The sequence below is a fragment of the Pseudogymnoascus verrucosus genome (assembly GCF_001662655.1).
Source record: "Pseudogymnoascus verrucosus strain UAMH 10579 unplaced genomic scaffold scaffold_32, whole genome shotgun sequence".
Taxonomy (NCBI): Eukaryota; Fungi; Ascomycota; class Leotiomycetes; order Thelebolales; family Thelebolaceae; genus Pseudogymnoascus; species Pseudogymnoascus verrucosus.
In genome coordinates, this window is record NW_017263683.1 from 344,950 (window position 1) to 365,705 (window position 20,756).

The 20,756-nt window shown below is 56.3% G+C and overlaps 8 protein-coding genes across 8 annotated transcripts; 5 read left to right on the forward strand and 3 right to left on the reverse strand.

Moving 5' to 3' along the window:
- Positions 1-262: 262 nt before the first annotated feature.
- Positions 263-3,314, forward strand: VE01_07660 (uncharacterized protein). The gene is made up of 5 exons (XM_018277093.2): positions 263-735; positions 787-889; positions 940-1,179; positions 1,229-2,327; positions 2,381-3,314. The coding sequence occupies exons 1-5, from the start codon at positions 619-621 to the stop codon at positions 3,072-3,074; spliced, it is 2,253 nt and encodes a 750-aa protein (XP_018129003.1). The 5' UTR covers positions 263-618; the 3' UTR covers positions 3,075-3,314.
- Positions 3,315-3,733: 419 nt separating this feature from the next.
- MSH6 (DNA mismatch repair protein msh6) lies at positions 3,734-7,816 on the forward strand. Its single transcript, XM_018277094.2, has 2 exons — positions 3,734-4,431; positions 4,488-7,816. Exons 1-2 carry the CDS (start codon positions 3,900-3,902, stop codon positions 7,589-7,591), a joined length of 3,636 nt encoding a protein of 1,211 aa, XP_018129004.1. The 5' UTR covers positions 3,734-3,899; the 3' UTR covers positions 7,592-7,816.
- On the reverse strand, positions 7,723-9,618 carry VE01_07662 (uncharacterized protein). Its single transcript, XM_018277095.2, has 3 exons — positions 8,646-9,618; positions 8,440-8,589; positions 7,723-8,323 (listed from the first exon to the last, which is right to left on the reverse strand). The coding sequence occupies exons 1-3, from the start codon at positions 8,842-8,844 to the stop codon at positions 7,845-7,847; spliced, it is 828 nt and encodes a 275-aa protein (XP_018129005.2). The 5' UTR covers positions 8,845-9,618; the 3' UTR covers positions 7,723-7,844.
- Positions 9,619-9,885: 267 nt separating this feature from the next.
- On the forward strand, positions 9,886-11,129 carry VE01_07663 (uncharacterized protein; the record flags this gene model as incomplete). Its single annotated transcript, XM_018277096.1, has 2 exons — positions 9,886-10,517; positions 10,601-11,129. 2 exons carry the CDS (start codon positions 9,886-9,888, stop codon positions 11,127-11,129), a joined length of 1,161 nt encoding a protein of 386 aa, XP_018129006.1.
- Positions 11,130-11,917: 788 nt separating this feature from the next.
- On the forward strand, positions 11,918-15,408 carry VE01_07664 (uncharacterized protein; the record flags this gene model as incomplete). The annotated part of the gene is made up of 1 exon (XM_018277097.2): positions 11,918-15,408. The coding sequence occupies one exon, from the start codon at positions 11,918-11,920 to the stop codon at positions 15,227-15,229; it is 3,312 nt and encodes a 1,103-aa protein (XP_018129007.1). The 3' UTR covers positions 15,230-15,408.
- Positions 15,409-15,813: 405 nt separating this feature from the next.
- Positions 15,814-16,193, reverse strand: VE01_07665 (uncharacterized protein; the record flags this gene model as incomplete). Its single annotated transcript, XM_018277098.1, has 2 exons — positions 15,814-15,938; positions 15,986-16,193. 2 exons carry the CDS (start codon positions 16,191-16,193, stop codon positions 15,814-15,816), a joined length of 333 nt encoding a protein of 110 aa, XP_018129008.1.
- Positions 16,194-16,303: 110 nt separating this feature from the next.
- VE01_07666 (uncharacterized protein) lies at positions 16,304-17,322 on the reverse strand (the record flags this gene model as incomplete). The annotated part of the gene is made up of 1 exon (XM_018277099.2): positions 16,304-17,322. One exon carries the CDS (start codon positions 17,320-17,322, stop codon positions 16,801-16,803), a length of 522 nt encoding a protein of 173 aa, XP_018129009.1. The 3' UTR covers positions 16,304-16,800.
- A 629-nt stretch (positions 17,323-17,951) lies between these two features.
- VE01_07667 (uncharacterized protein) lies at positions 17,952-20,480 on the forward strand. The gene has a single exon (XM_018277100.2). The coding sequence runs from the start codon at positions 18,546-18,548 to the stop codon at positions 20,157-20,159; it is 1,614 nt and encodes a 537-aa protein (XP_018129010.1). The 5' UTR covers positions 17,952-18,545; the 3' UTR covers positions 20,160-20,480.
- Positions 20,481-20,756: the final 276 nt, after the last annotated feature.

Sequence of the window (20,756 nt, forward strand, 5' to 3'; positions counted from 1 at the left end):
GGGCGCTGATTCACGTTGGTGGAGAGTTTTGTTGGCAATTGTTTCGGGGTTGATGGCTGTCAAGCTGATATCAAGCACGTCGCGTAAACGAGCGCTATGCGTCGCTTCTGATTGGGTGCGGGGAAACAGCTTCACAGCTCCCAGCTCGAGTCGGCATGAAGCGGCCGCATATTCCGATGGTCCGCTATCCGCGTATTGGAGTGATAGCCTGTGAGACGGGAGGGAGATACAGCCCACCGTAGTAAAGCACTGTATGGAACCGCGTTCAACGATCAGCCGCGATCATCCACAGGAGGAACACTTCCGCATACAACAGCTGCTTCTTCCAATCCCACACAAACTGAGGACTTGGCCCCTATTCCCCGTCGACAATCATACCGCATACCAGCTCTCGCTTCTCACGAAAGGCATCCATAACTTCACATTCCTCACGGAAGACCAGCCGGCCAGCCATAGACACGACGTCAGCCTCGCCGACCAGACCTCTTCACCACCTCACGCTCAAGGACAAGGACATACCAACCCTGAGAGCAGGAGAGCAGCACTCTCTCCACACGGTCGCTGCAGCTGGTCCACCGGGGATACCCAATGCACCGCCGCTGAGGCCTTGTCTACACCATGAAGAGCGCACCTCTCATCGTCAACTGGCACGACTCCAGCGCCCCGATCTACTCTGCCCATTTCGAGCCCAATGGCAAGAGGCTCGCGACGGCTGGTGGAGATAACAATGTGAGGGTATGTAGAACCCCCCCTCCCCGGCGACGTGCCGTGCTGACTGTCCGCTAGCTCTGGAGGGTTGATTCGGACGGCGAGGAACGGAGCGTGGAGTACCTGTCGACGCTTAGCAAGCACTCCCAAGCAGTCAATGTCGTCCGTTTTGCCCCCAAAGGTACGAATACAAGCTTCCTACCACCCCGACAGAATTCTAATGAGACACAGGAGACCTCCTGGCTTCGGCGGGCGACGATGGAAATGTCCTGCTCTGGATCCCCGCTGAATCACACCACCCCCAAGCCGCGTTCGGCGACGACGCCTTGGAGGACAAGGAGACATGGCGCGTGAAGCATATGTGCCGGTCGTCCGGGTCGGAAATATACGATCTTGCGTGGTCGCCGGATGGCGTCTACTTCATCATCGGCAGTATGGACAACATTGCGAGGATATACAATGCCCAAACAGGTAGGTAGCCCAGTAACATCGTCGGCCGTGCAAAGCTGACAAGTGCCAGGTCAATTAGTTCGACAGATCGCTGAGCATAGCCACTACGTTCAAGGCGTCGCATGGGACCCTCTCAACGAATACGTCGCGACACAGTCCTCGGACAGATCGGTGCATATATACAGTCTGCGGACAAAGGATGGGCATTTCACCTTGGAACAAGGGCCCCATAGGATTGCCAGCCATGCAAAGATCGACCTCCCTGGGCGAAGAGGCTCGCCTGCTCCCCCAGATATCGGCATACGCTCTCAAATATCCAACGAATCTTCATATCTCGGTGCTGAGTCGCCAAAGCCATCAGAGCCGAGCACGCCAACTGCCCACGGTCTGCCCATGAACCCGCCGAGCACGATCAGCCATAGTAGGAGATCATCATTCGGCTCGTCCACTTCAATGCGGAGATCGGCGTCGCCAGCGCCGTCAATGCCTCTCCCGGCTGTTATGCCCATGGAAGCGTCCCCGAAGCCAGGACACGGGTTGGGAGTCAAGAATGCGAATATATACGCCAATGAAACTCTCACCTCGTTCTTCCGGCGGCTGACGTTCACTCAAGATGGAAGTCTCCTGCTTACTCCGGCTGGACAATACTCTATCCCCCATCCTGGAGAGAACGAGGGACATAGGGCGGCGTATGAAATAATCAACACTGTCTATATCTACACAAGAGGCGGGATCAACAAACCCCCAATTGCACATCTCCCTGGACACAAGAAGCCGTCGGTAGCTGTCAAGTGTTCGCCTATATTTTATACTATAAGAGAGGGACCTGTCACGACTAAAAACATCACCATTGACACCTCGTCATCTGAAGAATCCATACCTGCCTTGCCGGAGCCGGTCATCTCTTCTCCTACTCCTGATACGCCACCTAAGGTTCAGAAGTCGCCGTTCCTACACCCTAGCGATCCAGGCCCGACGTCAACGCCGAAGAAGCTGGAGGTGGCAACTGGTGCGGTTTCACCTGGCCCGCCAATGGCATTTTCGCTGCCGTATCGCATGGTCTACGCTGTTGCCACGCAAGACTCGGTTTTGCTGTATGATACGCAACAGCAAACGCCTCTGTGCATCGTGAGCAACCTGCACTGCGCAACCTTTACAGATTTGACATGGTATGTCCCTGCCAAACCTGGACCTCCCACCCCTATCCTAACAGTTATTACAGGTCCAACGACGGCCTAACCCTCCTCATGACCTCCTCCGACGGCTTCTGCTCCACCCTCACCTTCTCTCCCTCCGAGCTCGGCGAACCATACACCCCCGACTCATCCACCACAAAGCCCGATGTCCCAACTCAACAACCCATCTCCCTCTCCTCCCAAAACACACCCATCCCAACACCCACCTCCGCCGTCTGCCCCCCATCCCCATTCCCCGGCCCATCCCGCCACCGCACGCCCTCCAACCCCCCTCCAGCCGAAGCCACCGCCACCCAATCCGCCTCCGCCGCTGTCTCCGGCCGTCCCGCCTCGCCCACGCGCACAAACTCCACAAGCTCCATCATCTCCACGCAGTCCCCCTTCGCGCCCTCCGCCTTTGGCGCGCCCAATGTGAGTTATCCCACCGGAACGGTTGTTAGCAACCCCCCGCTGGTGTCGGGGAGCGTGCCGGGCATTACGGCGGGCTCGTTCGTCGTGCCAGCTGTTAATATGACGACGCCGCCGCAGACGCCGAGGAGTGCCGCGAGTAGTGTTAGTGGTGCGGTGGCGGGAGGGGTGAAGAGGGATGCGGGGGGTGTAAGTGAGGATGAGAGTGGTAAGGAAGCTGCTCTAGTAAGGGATGGGGAGGGTAAGAAGGAGGGACCGGCGCCGAAGAAGAGGAAGATCGCGCCGACGCTGATTGGGGAGTTGAAGAGGTGATTGGTGGTTGTTTGTTCTTCTTTATGGGTAGGGCTTTCTTTTACTCCGCTCTACTCCTGGAAGGTTGGGAGGGGAGGTTACTGTCTGCGAAAATGGAAGTTCTGGGAAGGAAAGGGGGGGATTATCTCTGGTCTTGTGGGTATTTTTTGGCATCTGTATGTAGCGGTAAGCGGGAGTTATATTTTTGCGAATGGAAGAGTGTGTTTGGGCTGGGCCTGGCTGGGTAGTGTGGTGTCATGGGGTAGTGGATGGGGGGAATAGGGGGAATGGGGGGATACGGCATCATTTATGGGTGTATTATTGTCGCTGCTCTTTGTGGCGACGGAAGGGTGGTATGGTTTGCAGGAAAGCAAGGTAGCCTGAAAGCCTGAAGGCAAGGGGTTTGAGATATTTTAGGCAATAGAGTTCTCATAAACCGGAGTTCAAAGATGAAATTGAGGGTTTACATGACATTTATCGTTGATACGGATTTCCCAAAGGGGGTTCAATATTGGTACTTCGGTATGTCGCTACTACAATCCCACCCACGCCCGCGGAACCGGCACTTCAAGGCCGGGACTCCACGTTAAATTGAAAAAGCGCCTGCGCACAGACCACAACGCGGATTTCACCCCTTGCTGGCGCGTCCAGTGCGCGTTTGTCCAATCGTCCACTGGTCACCCTGATATATCAACTTCAACCTCGACCTTCAACCCCTTGGACCCCCTTTGTAATACCCTCAACCTTACCCTTTTTTTACCCTACCAATCCTAAATCGGGAGGTTGATGGGATCGTCTTTCTTTGTTTAATTTGTTCAATAGAGCCAAAGCAGAATACCACCCACCATGGCGAAATCCGAAAAATCAACCACCACCCCCTCGCGCCCTGCCCCGGCCAGGAAACAGGCCAGTTCCGCCGCGCCCTCGACAAGCAAGAACCAGAGATCGATCTTAGGCTTCTTTTCCAAGGCCCCGACCGCGGGACTGCCGCTGCTGAAGAAACAAGCTAGCCCCCCCGCGACGCTGGAGGGTGCTCAGACCGATGGCCCTGCTGCAGCGAGGACACCGGCGGGGAAGGCGGTGGGGAAGGTGGGAAAAGCGGTGAAGAAGATGGATAGGACGCCGGTGGCGAGTAGTGATGTTATTGAACCGCCGAGCTCGCAGGGTGGGGGAGATAAGAATGCGGTTGTGCAGAGTAGTCCATCGAGGAGGGCGAAGAGGCCTGTGAGCTACGAGGAGCCGGATGAGGACGATGAGGATGATGAAGCGCCTGTGGCGGCGAGGAGGAGCAAGTCGAGGAAGAAAGTTATTGACAGTGATGATGATGACGATGAGGATGTGTTTGTTGGCGAGGTTGATGAGGAGAGTGATGATGATGGTGAGTTCTCGCGACGGGCCTTCAGATCGGAGATAGATGCTGACGTTGATCAATAGATATGGACGACTTTATAGCTTCAGAGGACTCTGATGCTGCGCCCTCGAAATCGAAGAAAAGGAAGAGGCCATCGCCATCCAAGACGCCTTCGAGGAAACGATCATATGCTCCGTCTCCGCTTCCTCCTGTTGTTGATGATGATGTGGAGATGGGGGATAGCCAGGGATCAAGCGCGCAGAGATGGAAGTACGACCCTGATGACACCAAACCGCTGCAGCCGCGCTCGTCGAATATCATTCGCAAGCCAAAGCCAACCTCAAGCGATCTAGCCAAGAAACAAAAGCCTAGCAAGTCGGAGCCGGAACATCGTTACACTTGGCTCGCGAACCTCCTCGACATGGACCGCAACCCACCCGGCCACCCCGACTACGATCCTCGCACGGTGTATATTCCGCCAAACGCCTGGACAGGCTTCAGCGCCTTTGAGAAGCAGTACTGGCAGATCAAGCAGAAGTTCTGGAACACCATCGTCTTCTTCAAGAAGGGCAAGTTCTACGAGCTCTACGAGAACGACGCCACCATCGGCCACCAGCTGTTCGACCTCAAGCTCACTGACCGCGTCAACATGCGCATGGTCGGCGTGCCCGAGTCCTCGCTCGACCACTGGGCCAACCAGTTCGTGGCGAAGGGCTACAAGATCGCCAGGGTCGATCAGATGGAGTCGGCGCTCGGGAAGGAGATGCGCGAGCGCGAGGACAGCGTCGGTGGCGCGAAGGCGAAAAAGGTCGATAAGATCATCCATCGCGAGCTAGCGTGCGTACTGACCAAGGGGACGCTGGTGGAGGGGAGCATGCTCGAGGACGACATGGCGACGTACTGTGTGGCGATCAAGGAGACGACGACGACTGCGGATGATCTGCCGACGTTTGGCATTGCATTCGTGGACACGGCGACGGGGCAGTTCTTCCTGTCCGAGTTCGTCGACGATGTCGACCTGACCAAATTCGAGACCTTTGTGGCGCAGACGCGACCGCAGGAGTTGCTGCTGGAGAAGTCGTGTATTTCCGTCAAGGCGCTGCGGATTCTGAAGAATAATACCAGCCCGACCACTATCTGGAACTATCTGAAGACGGGGAAGGAGTTTTGGGGCGCTGATGTCACGAAGAGGGAACTTGACTGCAGTGGATACTTTCTGACTGAGGAGCCGGGAGCAGATGAGGAATGGCCGGCTACGCTCACCGAGGCGAAGGATAAGGAGATCATCATGTCCGCCTTCGGTGCGCTGGTGCAGTACCTCCGATCCTTGAAACTGGACCGAGACCTCCTCTCCCAGCGCAACTTCGCCTGGTACAGCCCGATCCAGAAATCGACCACCCTGGTCCTCGACGGACAGACCCTCATCAACCTCGAGATCTTCGCCAATACCTATGATGGAGGGCAGGCGGGGACGCTCTTCAAGATGCTCAACCGCTGCATCACGCCGTTCGGGAAGCGCATGTTCCGCCAGTGGGTCTGCCATCCCCTGGCAGATGCGAAGAAGATCAATGAGCGTCTCGACGCTGTGGACATGCTCAATGCGGATAGTACGCTTCGGGAGCAGTTCACGGGGCAGATGACTAGGATGCCTGATCTCGAGCGGTTGATATCGCGCATCCACGCTGGAGTGTGCAGGCCGGACGACTTCGTCCGCGTCCTCGAGGGCTTCGAGCAGATTGAGTATACGATGAGCATGCTGGGTGCATTTGGCGGGGGGGATGGCATCATCGACCGTCTCATATCTGGGATGCCTGATCTCATTGGGCCGCTCGAGTACTGGAAGACGGCGTTTGACCGCACCAAGGCTCGCGATGAAAGACTTCTGGTCCCCGAGCGTGGGATAGAGGAGGACTTTGATGATAGCGAGGACCGCATTCTGGGCATCAAACAAGAATTATTCGGACTCAAGAAGGAGTGGGCAGCCAAGCTCGGCACCAAGGGTGTCCAATTCAAAGACATCGGCAAGGAAATCTACCAGCTCGAAGTCCCTGTCAAGAACTCCAAGGCCGTTCCCAAGGACTGGACCATGGTCTCCTCCACCAAGTCGGAGAAGCGCTACTACTTCCCCGAACTCAAAACTCTCGTACGCGCACTCCAAGAGGCACAAGAGACGCACGGTCAGATTGTCAAGGCGACCGCCGGCCGCTTCTTCCAGCGCTTCGACAAGGACTACACTACCTGGCTCACTGCCGTGAACATCATCGCGCAGCTCGACTGCCTCATTTCCCTCGCGCGTGCCTCCGCTGGCCTCAGCTCCCCCAGCTGCCGTCCCTCCTTCGTGGACACCGAACGCACCGTCGTCGACTTCACGGAGCTGCGCCATCCCTGCGTCCTCCCCAACGTAACGGACTTCATCCCCAACTCCATCCGCCTCGGCGGCTCCGAGCCAAACATCAACCTCCTCACCGGCGCCAACGCAGCCGGCAAATCTACCATTCTCCGCATGACATGCATCGCCGCAATAATGGCGCAGATTGGGTGCTACGTCCCTGCGGAATCTGCAACTCTCACCCCAATCGACCGCATTATGTCCAGGCTGGGCGCAAACGACAACATCTTCGCGGCGCAATCGACCTTTTTCGTCGAGCTTTCTGAGACGAAGAAGATCCTCGCCGAAGCAACCCCGCGCTCCCTCGTCATCCTCGACGAGCTAGGCCGCGGTACAAGCTCCTACGACGGCGTCGCCGTCGCGCAGGCAGTTCTCCACCACGTCGCCACACACGTAGGCGCCATCGGCTTCTTCGCCACGCACTACCACTCCCTCGCCGCCGAGTTCGCAGGCCATCCCGAGATCGCGCCGCGCCGCATGGCCATCGACGTCGACGAGGCGGAGCGGAGAGTCACCTTCCTGTACCGCCTCGAGGAAGGCGTGGCGCAGGGCAGCTTCGGTATGCACTGCGCGAGCATGTGTGGGATTCCGCGCAAGGTGGTGGAGCGCGCGGAGGTTGCGGCGAAGGAGTGGGAGCACACGAGTCGGTTGACGGTGGGGCTAGAGGTGGCGAAGAGGGGGACGTATGTCCCGCTTGGGTGGCAGAGTGATATTGCGTGGATGCTGAAGGAGGGGAAGTTGGGAGAGGGGGCGGATAGGGGGGTTGAGGTGCTGATGAAGGCTATTGCGGGAATTTGAGCGTGGGGAGGATGTGTTGATGTGATGGAGTGCGTGGCGTGTATTTGGGACGGAGTTGGCCGGGCTTCAGGTAGCTATTTCGTTATCTTGTTTGGGGTACTTGGGCTATAGCTATGTGTGCACTGTAGATGGTTGGACCTTGTTGGATTGGCAGATGCGGATATGAAGCTAATTCTACATTGCAATACATGGCGCCTCCTTCCCATCTATCTTACCTTGCGTGGCATGCTCTATTTATTTGTCTCCGGGTATATCACAGCTTCTTCTTTGGCCCAACCGCCGTCGTCTGAACCACCTCGCCCACCCTAGGTGTCATCCCACCTCCAAACTTCCCCTGCCTAACCTTCTCTGCAATCGCATCCCACACCCACGCCATCTTCAACCCCTTCCCAGGCCCCATCTCACTAACCGCAAACTCCCAGGCCCCCCTCCCGGCCCAAAACCCCTTGCCCACCCACCACGGCCGCTTCTCCGCCGATCCCACCCTGCAGAAGTTTACGGCATTCAGCCGAAAGCCGTCCACCACTGCGAGATCCCCTACTGCGAGCGTTGTGGTCTGTGGTATCCCGCCCGCGTTTATGGTCTTGATGTCGGCCTCGGCGGTCTTGGGGAGGGATGCGACGTATCGGTTGAGCAGCTCGGGGGAGTAGCGTGTGTAGGAAGGGAGGTGGAGGTACATGGCGACGACGCGAGGGGCGCATACGTAGGACGAGATTATAAAGGCAACGGCAGCTGCGAGGGGTTTAGCTTAGAGATGGGTAGGGGATGGGAGTAGGGCAAGTATGAGCCACTTAGCGCCGTCATGATCTCAAGCGGAGGAGCATTGGCGTGTGGGGTGGGGAGCTTACCGGTTAGGAATGTCGAGGCTACTTCTGTGTGGCCAAACAGCAGGAATGGCACGGGCGCGGAAACTGAAATGATGCTACTGATCCTCATAAATCCTACGACCACTGTCGGTGCCGTGCCGGCGTGGTAAATAGGGAGACGGACAGGATAGACTACATTAAGGCGTTAACTCTAGGTGTTTTTGGGACAGGTGGTAGGGAGAACGGACTCGGCTTGCCGCTGGGCGGCTTGGAGGGGAGGGGAGGGGAGGGGCCCTTGGCTGTAGGTTTTGTCGTCAAGGGGCGGGTTCTTGAAGAGTTCGCTGCGCAGGCAAGGGCTTCCCATTGGTCTCGGATTCGGAAGTGTGAGGATGCGTGGAGTCGCCGGGGCAAGAGGCGCGCCTGCTGGGCGCATCGGAGGATAAGCATGGCGTAGTTGTCTTATGACAGTTTATGTGGACTGCGGAGGGAGATCGCGCGGTGGGAAATGGGGTGTGTTGGATTGGATCGAGGCGTACCCCGCAAAGAACCGACGCGTTTGGCTACCTCATGTGCAAGGACTGTATTGAAGATGGGTCGGATGGATATTCGGCTGTAGATGTGTCGAAGGGCTTGATAATAATGGTGATTGCAGGTGGGATCGAGCGCAATTGTGTAGATATAGAAGTTGAAATGTAGGATGGAGGTTCAATGTTGAATAATTCTTGCAAGGCTGAAGGTGAAGGAAGGTACTACTGTATAATACTGGTGGTATATATGGTAAGCGCGATAGACTGGGGTACATAAGACGCTACTAGCTGGCGCTTAACTGTGGGGCGCCGTTCTGGCGTAATTGGATTGTAAGTGGCTGACCTGCGAGGGACATGATCAGTTCGAACCCCGGCCAAGGCTGAAGGGTTCACTGAGAAATTCTTTCGCAGTATTGAGGGCTCTGCGGTCGTCTAATAAACACCAAAGAGAGCAGGGTTGTCCTGACAAGCGAGATCTTCGCTTGTTCAGTAATGCTCCTCCCACTTATCGTAAAAAGTAGCCTCGACACTTCCTCTCACCCAGGAAGAAATCGGCGAAAGATGCGGTGAGTGGGAAGGTTCAAGTCTGCCGCCATTTTTTTCTATGGAGAATTTTTTTTATCTTTTGATCTTGGCATGAACGTGCTGTTTATACTGTCTTTATTTCTTATCATTTCCAGGTGTAGTTTGGCCCCCTGGCTGGGGATTTGATGCGGACCCTGGCAAGGAGGATAAATAAGCGCGTTTAGCGGCGGGAACGATCAGATCGGGATACGATAAGATAAGATCTAGCCGCATCCTCAGTCCAGTCGTGAACATGAAACTCGCGAACGTGGCTTCAAACGAAACCCATCTGAGCATATCCCACAATCCCTCTCACAACCTCATGATCTCCACAGCTGAGCGGTGATGCAGCTGGCAGAGATTACCGAGGCTCGCTGACCACCGCTAAACTGCCGCCATGGCTCCCCAATTGATGCCACGGTTCTCGACCATCTTCCTCCTCTTCGCCGCCTTCCTCCTCCACCACGTCTCAGCATACACCCCTCTCTCTGATACGACTCTGAAGAATCTTCCCTCCCCCGGTACCGACTTCGATATTCACACCGGCGCCCTCCTTGCGCCCATCCTCATACCCCGCGTCCCTGGTACCGAAGGCTCCACAAAGGTCCTCAACCACTTCGTCGACTTCTTCCAGACCCACCTTCCCAAATGGACCGTCGCCTTCCAGAACTCTACCTCCAAGACCCCCGCCACCGGCTCTCGCGATGTTCCGTTCGTCAACCTGATCCTGACGCGCGACCCGCCATGGGCACAGCCGGGCAACGTCGGCCGTCTCGCTCTCGTCGCCCACTATGACAGCAAGGTCGAGCCAAAGGGCTTCATCGGCGCAACGGATAGTGCGGCTCCATGCGCGATGATAATGCATGCGGCGCGCAGTGTGGATGAAGCGCTGACGAGGAAGTGGGAGAAGATGGTGAAGGACGGCGTGGATGAGAACAGGGGACAAGAGCAGGGTCTGCAAATACTTTTGCTGGATGGGGAGGAGGCGTTTGTCGACTGGACGGACACGGATTCGCTCTATGGCGCGAGGTGAGATTTTAGCCCTTCATCTTTGCAATACTTCAGCTCCGTTCCCGTCACTTCACAAGCAGTCACTGACACATCACAACCAGATCCCTTGCGGAAGCGATGCACGCCGAGCCCCACCCCGCTCTCTCTATCTACCGCACCCCTCTCCATTCCATCAGCCTCTTCATGCTACTCGACCTGCTTGGCGCCCCTGGCCCTGCGGTCCCCTCCTACTGGAAAACCACCCACTGGGCCTACAAGCACATGGCGACGCTAGAATCCCGCCTCCGCTCTCCTGCGATCGCCACCGCAAAGTCCACACCCGCCACTCCCTTTCTCGTCGACGCCGAAAAGAAGAACGGCCCGTGGCTTGGGCCTATGATGCAGGATGACCATGTGCCGTTCCTCAAGCGCGGCGTCGAAATCCTGCATCTTATCCCCCACCCGTTCCCGGACGCGTGGCACAAAATCACGGATGATGGCGAGCACCTTGACCCAGCTAGCGTAGAAGACTGGGCTATGATCACCACGGCATTTGTGGCGGAATGGATGGATCTCGAGGGCTATTTTCCTGCGGCAAAGAAGCAGGTTGGAAGAGCGGCGGAAGAGGCAGGCAGGAAGACTGAGCTGTGAGTTGTATGCGGTTTTGCGCACGATTTGCTACGGCGCTTATTTTTTGTACATAGGGAGTCTTAGGGATTTTGACACGGTACCAGCTCAGGAAAATAACTCTTCAACATTCGAGGTGTGAAGCCCTCCCCCACGCACGTGAGGATATGGATTTTTGGGAAAGTGAAAGAGTAGGGGAATGAATTCTTAAACATGTCTTTACCGACTGTAGAGTAGCCACTAGAGCACCGAGACCACAAAAGACCCCAATATCGTATAAACCCTTCGCCTATAAAGTCGCAGTCAATCAATGTCTTGGGTGATGTACGGCTGTGGATCACATGCGATGGAGGTTCGCAAGCGTCATAATACTGTCATCACCATGGCAACGTCGATAAACAATGTCAACACCAAACTCCATTTTGGTGCCAATATACCAGCCTCAGTCGCCTTATCGATAGCCATCAATTGGATGGCGTCCTTGAAAGTGGATCACAAAATCTCACTGTTCTAGGCCCGCTACCCTGCAGGATTGGAGATTACGTTGTGTTTACTGTGGTACAGTTTACATCCTCGTCAACCAACAGATCTCGATCTACAAGGCCGCCGATCGCTCGGCCTCATCACCCATCTATCATCTATCCCCGTCACATCGAAAGACACAAGTTCTGAGAAACCTCACAGCCATACTCGTCTGGATACAGACCAGCACTGAACATTATAGCAAAGCGGCCATGGTCAACCCCACCTAATAACTTCCCATCTGTCACCCATATCTCCTCCGCCTGGCGAACCGCCAGCTTCTCCCCACGATGAGAACCCCACCTCTCTGGCTCGCCCTGGCCCACGTCTTACTTCATGCCAACGCACAACAACTCCCCTATAACCCAACATCTATCTTCCTGGCGCCCAACAATGAGCAGGCCTACATCCTGCTACCTCCTTCCTCCAGCGCCCCTGCCGGCGAGCTGCTCGCCCTTAACATCTCCTCGCGCATCGATGTAGCGAAGCTCTCGCCGACCGTCCTCTCGAAGAGTTTGCCATTCTTAGAGGGGAGCAACGATGGTATCGCGTACGTACCGGCGATGAAGCCGTCCGGTGACATCGGTGTGTACGCAGGTTCATGCGCGTCGAACTCGTCCGTGTGGACATACAGCTCGGGGAGCGCGAAGCCAGGAAAGTGGTCCGAGACAGCGGTATCCGACTCCGCTGCCACCACATCGTCAGAGCTGCACAATACAAACTTCCTCGCGGCAGGCCTCTACTTCTCGACAAAGCCAGAGGCAGATGCCGCGAACACGCCGATGTTCGTGCTAGGCGGGATGTGTCCCACGGTTGCGAACACCAACGCAAGCACCTGGCAGGCCTCGGCAAACTACACGAACTCTCTGCTCAAGCTCACGCCCCCCAAATCCACAGGCTCTGCCGCGCCATACACCGTATCTCTTGGCGCCGCGGACGGCCAAAAGCTGGTACCGGAGGCTGGCCACACGATCACCTCCCTGGCACCAACACTCGCGAACGCGAGCTCCTCGGCGGGCGCAGATTACGTCCTCATCGGCGGACACACGGCTGGTGCATTCATTGGGATGGACCGCGTGGGGGTCCTAGCCCTGCCGGAAGGGACGTGGACGTTCCAGTCCGTCAGCGCGCGTGCTTTTCTGGGAGGAGGAGAGCTGGCAGTAATTAGGGCGTCCGGGGGTGGGATGCCAGATTCCAGGTCGGGGCATACGGCGCTGTTGAGTGGGGATGGGGGGAGAATTGTAGTGTTTGGGGGGTGGGTGGGAGATGTGAATACGCCTGCGGAACCGCAGCTGCTGGTGCTGCAGCTTGGCGGGGATGGGGAGTGGTCTTGGGAGGTTCCGAAAGCCGCGGGAAGTGGCCTTGGTGGAGGGGAGGGGATTTATGGGCATGGTGCTGTTATGCTTCCTGGTGGCGTCATGATGGTTGTCGGTGGACACACGATTTCGTCTGCGCCGTCGAAGGAGAAGCGGGCGGATAGCAAGTTTCAGACGTTGCTTCTCGATACTACAACTATGGCTTGGGTTAACAACTATACGAATCCTTCGTTTTCCAGCCCGAATCCTACTGCTACGGCCGGTACAACCGATCCAGCGGCGCCGAGCGGAGACGACAACTCGAGGAAAGTGAAAATCGGAGTAGGTGCGGGTATTGGTGGAGTGGTGGCGATAGCAATTGCCGTCCTCTGTATCTGGTACGCGCGGAGGGCTCATGCCAAAAGAGTTGGGGAGAGACACCAGAAGCTCCATGCCCTCAGCCAGGCAGCGCATTGCGAGGGACGAGACTCGTTTTATGGGCCATACAACGGTGAGATGGTTCAGAGGCAAAATAGTCAGAATCTTGGGAACCGGAGCATGAGTGTTGGGGGGGGGAATGCCGGCGGTGCAGCGTATGAGGCTCTCTCATATGGCGGTTATGATTACGAGGATGACGGGAATCTAAGCTATGTTGTTCCGGCACAGAGGAGCAGCTTCACTATACCGCGGAAGCCAACAAGCTCGAGGAATGCACGTGGATACAGTCAGCCGCCGCTAGTGTCGACGAATCAGTATTCTAGCTTTGACTTCGGGACGAACCACACGAGGGCGAATAGTCTGGGGACTGCGGGCACGATCCACCCTATTTACGAAGCGGACGAGGATAATGATATTGCTGACGCTGGGTTGTTAAATGTCGGCCAGGCTGTTGAATACCCTCCATCGTCCTCGAATGATCACTCCGATCCGTTCACCGAGCCGCATCAAGTTTCAACGGGGGATATACACCCTTATCAGCTCCACCCCCCCGCCAATCCTAACTCATTAGACCGCAACACTCCCTCGCCAGACTCGCCCGCCAAAGAACGCGAGCGCGAAGTCGACGAATGGGTCGCTGACTGGGCCGCCGCCGACGCCCTTATGAGAAGCCATTCTCGCTCCCAATCCCTCACACAAAGCGGGCGCCTTAGCCCAAGCAAAGAATCCACCTCTGGACGCACAGCGAGCAACCTCAGCGAGCAGAGCGCCGTGACCCTCAGCCGCAGCGGCAGTCAAGCCACCCGGAGCAACTCCCTCACCGCCTTCTTCACAGGCGGCGCCGCCGGATGGAACCCCTTCGCATCATCTGGCGCTGCCGGGCCAACATCAGGCACCGTTGCGCGCCGCGTGGAGTATGTCCACGGCGGATACGGGCCAAGCAGCGGCCGCGTGACCGCCGAAGGATACTACACCAACGGGTCCATCAGCCCAACATCTGACCGCTCGGGCGGCACGCTGACGGCCCCGCCACCGCGTAGCGCAGGTAGCGGTAGCATCAGCGGAGGCTCAGCCAGCTTCGTCACCGCGCAGTCGGGGGGGAGCTTTCCGGCCTTACGCGTCGAGGCAGAGTCACTGCTCCCACGGCCGGGTGAGTGGGAGTCTGGAAGCCCAAGTAAAAGCAAGGGACTCAAGAAGCCGCCCGGATGGTTGGGGAGTTTAAAAAAGGTGTTTGGACAGGAGGAGTGGGTGAGCGGGCCTGGTGTGGACGAGGCGGAGAGATATGTTGATTCCCCATCACCTACCCGTGCGGCCTTTGGGAGTGAACCCTATCGCGACGACGATACAGTGCCGAGGCGCGCGGCGAGCGCGGGGTCGATGCTGTGGCGGCGGAAGCAGGGAAGAGGGGACTGGGAGGATAGCGCTGACGAGGGTACAGTGGGGCCTCGGCCGTACTCGGTTGCGGGACTGGAGACGGCGCCACCAGGGGAGGAAGAGGAGTGGGATGTCGAGAAAGCAGTGAGGGGCAGGGTGGTACAGGTTATGTTTACAGTGCCGAAGGAGAGGTTGCGCGTGGTGAATCAGGATGAGGGCGTAGAGGATGATGAAAGCGATATTGGGATGCAGAGGGAAGGAAGTCCCACTAGAGAGGGGCGCGATGAAGAGGGTAGGATGGCGACACCAGAGCAGGAGGACGGGAGGGCCTCGCCGCTGACTCCCATCAAGAGGATTGCCTCGCCACAGACGCCGTCCAATAAGGCAGCTCCTGACACTCATCTGTCGAGTCGGTCTACATCGCCAGCAAAGAGCTTGAGAGGGAAGAGGGTCCAGGAGATTGTGGATCAGATGGAAAGGAGGGGGAGTATGTGAGTTTTTGCTCTCAGGATTCACGTAGGAGAATTACAGGGGATGTTCGGGGGTCTGGTTGGGGATTTAGGGGCGTTGGATGTTTCTGGTGCTGGCCAACTTGGCGTTAAGATTTAGCGGGTGAAAGATGATTTATAGGATATTGTAGAATCTTGGGACAATTTCTATTAAATTGAGAGTATGGAAATTATTTTCCTCAAGATGCCTTTTGCATTTCGGGCCATAGTGAATATTCTACCGCACCGAAATACACTGTCACGCGTCGAACTTTTCTCGCCTCCTTATTACAATGTTCTATCAATTTTTAGGGGAGACTGAAACCAACAATTCCAATCTAACTGGCATTGCGGTGCATATAGCCGGCGACATGGTGCATTTAGGGCGTATATTGTGCTAACTGTCGACTTGATATAGCTCTCGGTTTGTTCCACTGGCGTCGGTAGGCTCTCGCGACAATTGTCGTCCATGAAGAGAAAGCAGCATATCCGGGAGCGGTTGAGAATGCCCGGCTCTTCCACCATGTGCAAAGGATTGATATTTCTACGGACAGGTAATATCCAATCCCGGTTATCAAGCTTAACGCAAACCTACGAAGTACTGCGCGAGCCACAGTTCACAATGTGTGAAATCTCGAGCGCTGGATTTAGTTGTGTGCCATACATATGGCGAAAAGTAACCCGATGTACTAGCATTTTGACATTTTGATATCGAACTATAAATAGTGAGATGGGCGAATTAATGAGAGGCTGCTGTACCCACCTTGGCTGTAGCCATCATGAGTTGCGGCATATGGAGAGAAGATTGGAGCAGGTCCCCATTTTCCCTTGAGAATGTCTTCCTTTGTTTGGCGTCTTATCTCGACCGGGATATGCCCATTATTAACCCAGAACTTAGGACTGTCAACAATCTGCTGCACCGCTTCTGTGAGCTGTTGCTGAGTTAAGTTGTTTAATCGGTCCGTGGCCATCGTGTCATCTTTCGGAGTGTGCAAATATCAGAGTGGAAGCAATACAACAAACGAAGACGAGAAGGTTTTCACAGAGAGAGATGTCTATTTTATATATGGAAGAGTTATGTCTATAAACTGTATCTCGTAGCTTCCTTGGCGTTTCGTAGTTATGTCCGTTTGTTAATCTACCGAACCGAGACGAAACTTCAAGGGTAAAGGATAAAGATATCAAATAAAGGTTGCCTACCTGAGACAAATCTTGGGACGAAAGGGGATAAAGTTATCGAACAGGGCTTTGCCTACCTGATTCACCAAGTTAAGTTACTATTTCTTGATTCCTCTCGAATCAATTCGTCGACTTCAAGTTCAATTGCTCTCCTTCGTTCTGTTGCGATGTTATCTCTCACCCCAGCAACCCCACCGTCTTGTGCCTCACCATCGAGACCCCCGGGTATGGAGCTGTCACTCCAATCCGCAAACTGCAACTCCTCATCAACGATCCTCACCTCAGACCTCGGCCGATCAGCGATACGGCGAGCGCGCTCCTCGCTAGTCTCCCAAGGGCCACCCGTCTCCCGGTCTATATTGAACTCACACCGGCACACCGGACATGTGCTGTTATCATTCAACCGGCGTAGGATACAGGAGACTCCGAAGATGTGTCGATGGTCGCAAGGAAGGTGGACGGGAAACTCGCTTTGTCCCAGGCGTCGGGGTCGAAGGCACAGTCGGAGAGCGGGCCGCCACATATTGCACACTCGGCGCTATTCTCGGGCAGCTCAGCAACGCGGACAACGTGGACGAGCTCGGGTCTGAATGTTATCGGGCTATATAGTGAATACGTTGGTTGTTGTGGGTGGCTGTAATGGTCCGACGTGTTGACTAACAGGGTTCGGCGGCGTGCGCGGGTGCCGGTTTGCTCGCCGAGGGCATCGTGAGGGGCGAAAAAGCGGCTACTGGCTGTGGCGGCCGGGGACGGGGGAGGAGTGGGTTGAACGGGGTGACCCATGCAGGCTGGGCACTCATATTCGATAGAGAAGCGGATTGGAGCACCGCCTGCAAACACGCAAATAGGGATGGCGCAGGGTGCTCTGTGGATGTAGTAGTGGCCGCACCAACAGTAGAAGTCCTGGGAAAACCAACACATCTTGCCTGGCCGGGCGATGTGGATATAAAAAGAAAATGCTTACCTGTGGTTGCACCTGACTTACCTTGATCCGGTGGGCAGATGGATTTGCTTGGCTTTCGGAGGATTTGAGATGCGCCGAAGCAAGCTTTTATGCAACTTTTCACAACAAAGGGAAGAATGGTCCCTTACTCGTGGCAGGCGAACAGAGAGTATCATTGCCGTCTCACACAGGAAGAGGCTCCGTGAAAGCACGATGCGAAACAATCCGTCTTTGTCGTTGAGTGACGAAACGGACGACAAAGGGGATTGCAAAAGACACAATGGCACGACGTGTTTGAGGAGAGAAAGGCCGGGACTCACCGCTTTATTCTTTCGCTCCTTCCCGAGACAGGAAGCTCTTGAACGGGCCATTCGCACCTTCCTCGGTTCCTGGAGATGCTCAACAGTTTCATTGTGAACGGCCGACAGGTATGGTTTGAACTGTTCGCACCATTGAAGGCGGTTATTTACCTTCATCCTCCACCCTCAGCACATCAGACCACACACAACAGACCAGAGAAAAGGTTGAAGGTTGACGAAAACTGAAGGCTGAGGATGAAACGACGATGTTGACATTGACTTTCGGCCGCCGTCCCACATGCCATCGACGCCAACGTCACGTGTGGGGTCGGCGTTAAGCGGGCCGAGGGCGGCCAAGTCACGCCTTATCTCCTGATAGCGTCCCTGGCCGAGAAACTTTCGTGCAAAGTAGGTCTTTAGCCTCTCCATTAGTGCTCTACGGCGGTCCACTTAACCCTCTTTGCCCCTTCCTCGACCCTCTCTCCTCTCTGGCGCCCCCCACCCTTCACTCCACCCTCCACCCCCTGGCCCACCCCATGTCCCACTTCACGTCCCGTTCTTGGCGAATGGTGCACAAACCTCCATGAATGACGTGATGCCGCCACAAACGCAGTGCCGACGCAGCGCCTCGGGCCAATCTTATTCCTTTCCACGCTGATTTTCGCCGTGGGGGGGTTATCGAGGCGGATACACGCTACGACACACTACCTTAGTCGGCAGACGCAGGCAGGGCTGTAGTTGGCTTCGCTGGCTTCGCCGAACGGGGATGCGATGGTGCTATCCCAGTCACGGCGCTATGGCGCTATGTGCTCGTAGGAAGGCGGGTCAGAGCAGATATATAGTATCGCCGTGTCCCTCGCTAGCCACACGGCCTCACCTTGATATCCCATCACCCCAGCAGCATGGCCGAATATCGAGGGCCAACAACCAAGGACGCGTCCTCGCTGGAGGACCAGACTGACCATGACGTGAGCAGCACGAGCGAGCGGGTGGATCCGGACAGCGGCGTGAGGCGCGGCCTCAAGACCCGGCATCTCAGCATGCTCGCATTGGCGGGGATTATTGGGCCCGGCTTGCTCGTGGGCGCGGGCGGCGCGTTACACCAGGGAGGCCCTGCGCCGCTGCTGATCGGCTTTGGCGTCATCGGCATCATCGCGTTCAGCATCATGCAGTCCCTCGGCGAGATGACAACGCTGTATCCCAGCGGGGGCGCATTCACCAAACTCGCGGACCGCTTTGTCGACCGGGCCTTCGGCGCCGCGGTCGGCTGGAACTATTTTATCATTTGGGCCGCGGTGTTGGCGAACGAGTACAATGCCATCTGCTCCATCTTCAACTTCTGGAGCGACAAGGTCCCGCTGTGGGGCTACTTCCTGCTCTTCTGGTTCTTCTTCCTCGGATTCCAGTTGCTCGGCGTGGAGGCCTTTGGAGAGGCGGAGTTCTGGCTCGCGCTGGTCAAGCTGGCGGGCCTGGTCGCGTACTTCATCTTCTCCATCATCTATGCGGCGGGAGGGCTGAAGGGGCAGACGGAGCCCCTCGGCTTCAGGTACTGGCACGACCCGGGCGCATTCACGGACGGCTTCCGCGGCGTCGCATCCGTCTTCGTCTTCTGCGCAACTTTCTATGCCGGCTGCGAGTCCATCGCCGTGGCCGCGACAGAGACCAAGAACCCGTCCGTCGCCGTGCCGCTCGCGATCCGCCAGGTCTTCTGGCGCATTCTCTTCATCTACATGGGCAGCGCCTTCTTCTTCGGGCTCACGTGTCCCGCCAACTCGCCGCAGTTCTCCGAGGCGGCGCGCGCCCTCAAGTCGCCCATGAGTATCGCCATCCAGAACGCCGGCTGGTACGGTGGCGTCCATCTCATCAATGCCTTCATCTTTGTCACGTGTCTGTCCGCCATCAACTCCTCGATCTACATAGGCAGCCGTACCGTGCTCTTTATGGCGCAGGACGGCAAAGCCCCCGCTATCCTGGGCAAGACTAACAAGCGCGGCGTCCCCACCGCCGCCATTGTCTTCACCAACCTCTTCGGTGCGCTGTCCATGATGAATGTCTCCACCGGCGCCGCCACGGCCTACAGCTACATCGTCAATCTGTCGGGCGTGTCGACCTTTCTGGTCTGGGGCGCAATCTCCTTTATCCACATCCGCTTCCGTAGCGCTTGGGCCGTCCAGGGACGCCGCGTCGAAGACCTCCCCTACCGGTCGTGGCTGTACCCGTACAACGCCTGGTTTGGGCTCGGCGCGAACATCTTCCTCGCACTGATTCAAGGTTGGACTACGCTGGCGCCATTCACGGCTGGCACATTCGTGGATGCGTATATCCTGCTCGTGCTGTTCCCGGTCATTTTCGGGGTCTTTAAGTGGGTGAACAAGACGGAGTGGCAGAAGATCGAGGATGTGGACCTGGATCATGGCCGCCGTGCCGATGTGGACATCGCGAGTGTCGAGGACGAGAATACGGTGGATACGGGGAAGGGGAGGTCGCTGTGGAGAAAACTTTGGCAGGGATTCTAGGCGTAAGGGAGGAGTCCTGGAGGAACAGTTCCAAGGCGTAGTCCTAATGAGAGCAATTAGAGCGTGGCGTGGATTGACATATACCCGGCTTTGACCCAGGCGCGAATTTGCTGTGCGCAGTTGTATTGACACTATTAGATGTACCACAGCCTAAATTATTGGAACGACAAATGATATGGCTCGTTTCCGCTTCACGTGCTATAAATGTCTGTTCAGTTTGTGATGGATGCGAGATGGATAGCTTTGAAATGTGATGCTTCTGACATGTGGACGCCCTAACTGTCACATGGCTTCGATCGATGCCACCACAATGTTGCCCGGAAAAACAACTTCACATCGTGTGTTCTTCTAGCGTACAAATCTATCGGTATACATGATGGTACCAGGTTGCAAAATTATAACCACTGCGCCCCCAACAGTTGGGGTCCATTGCCGCGAGTAGCAAGCCACACGAGCTAACAAATCAATTTGTAAGGATGCCTTCTTACTCGGGTCAGTTACGGTCATCACGTGACGCCCTCGAGACTCGGGGCCGTTACGGTTCAGTCGCGACTGCGAGCCTTAGGCACATCGCGCAAGGAAGCCTTAGGCAAACAG

What these genes read in the sequence shown, in the direction of transcription:
- VE01_07667 (XM_018277100.2), top strand. Translation starts at nt 18,546, where the DNA reads ATGGCCGAATATCGAGGGCCAACAACCAAGGACGCGTCCTCGCTGGAG.
- VE01_07660 (XM_018277093.2), top strand. Translation starts at nt 619, where the DNA reads ATGAAGAGCGCACCTCTCATCGTCAACTGGCACGACTCCAGCGCCCCG. An exon ending in CGTCCGTTTTGCCCCCAAAG is followed by an intron (nt 890 to 939) that starts GTACGAATACAA and finishes AATGAGACACAG; the next exon opens with GAGACCTCCTGGCTTCGGCG. An exon ending in ACCTTTACAGATTTGACATG is followed by an intron (nt 2,328 to 2,380) that starts GTATGTCCCTGC and finishes CAGTTATTACAG; the next exon opens with GTCCAACGACGGCCTAACCC.
- MSH6 (XM_018277094.2), top strand. Translation starts at nt 3,900, where the DNA reads ATGGCGAAATCCGAAAAATCAACCACCACCCCCTCGCGCCCTGCCCCG. An exon ending in TGAGGAGAGTGATGATGATG is followed by an intron (nt 4,432 to 4,487) that starts GTGAGTTCTCGC and finishes GTTGATCAATAG; the next exon opens with ATATGGACGACTTTATAGCT.
- VE01_07662 (XM_018277095.2), bottom strand. Translation starts at nt 8,844, where the DNA reads ATGCTTATCCTCCGATGCGCCCAGCAGGCGCGCCTCTTGCCCCGGCGA. An exon ending in GCCGCCCAGCGGCAAGCCGA is followed by an intron (nt 8,590 to 8,645) that starts GTCCGTTCTCCC and finishes GCCTTAATGTAG; the next exon opens with TCTATCCTGTCCGTCTCCCT. An exon ending in AGCCTCGACATTCCTAACCG is followed by an intron (nt 8,324 to 8,439) that starts GTAAGCTCCCCA and finishes AACCCCTCGCAG; the next exon opens with CTGCCGTTGCCTTTATAATC.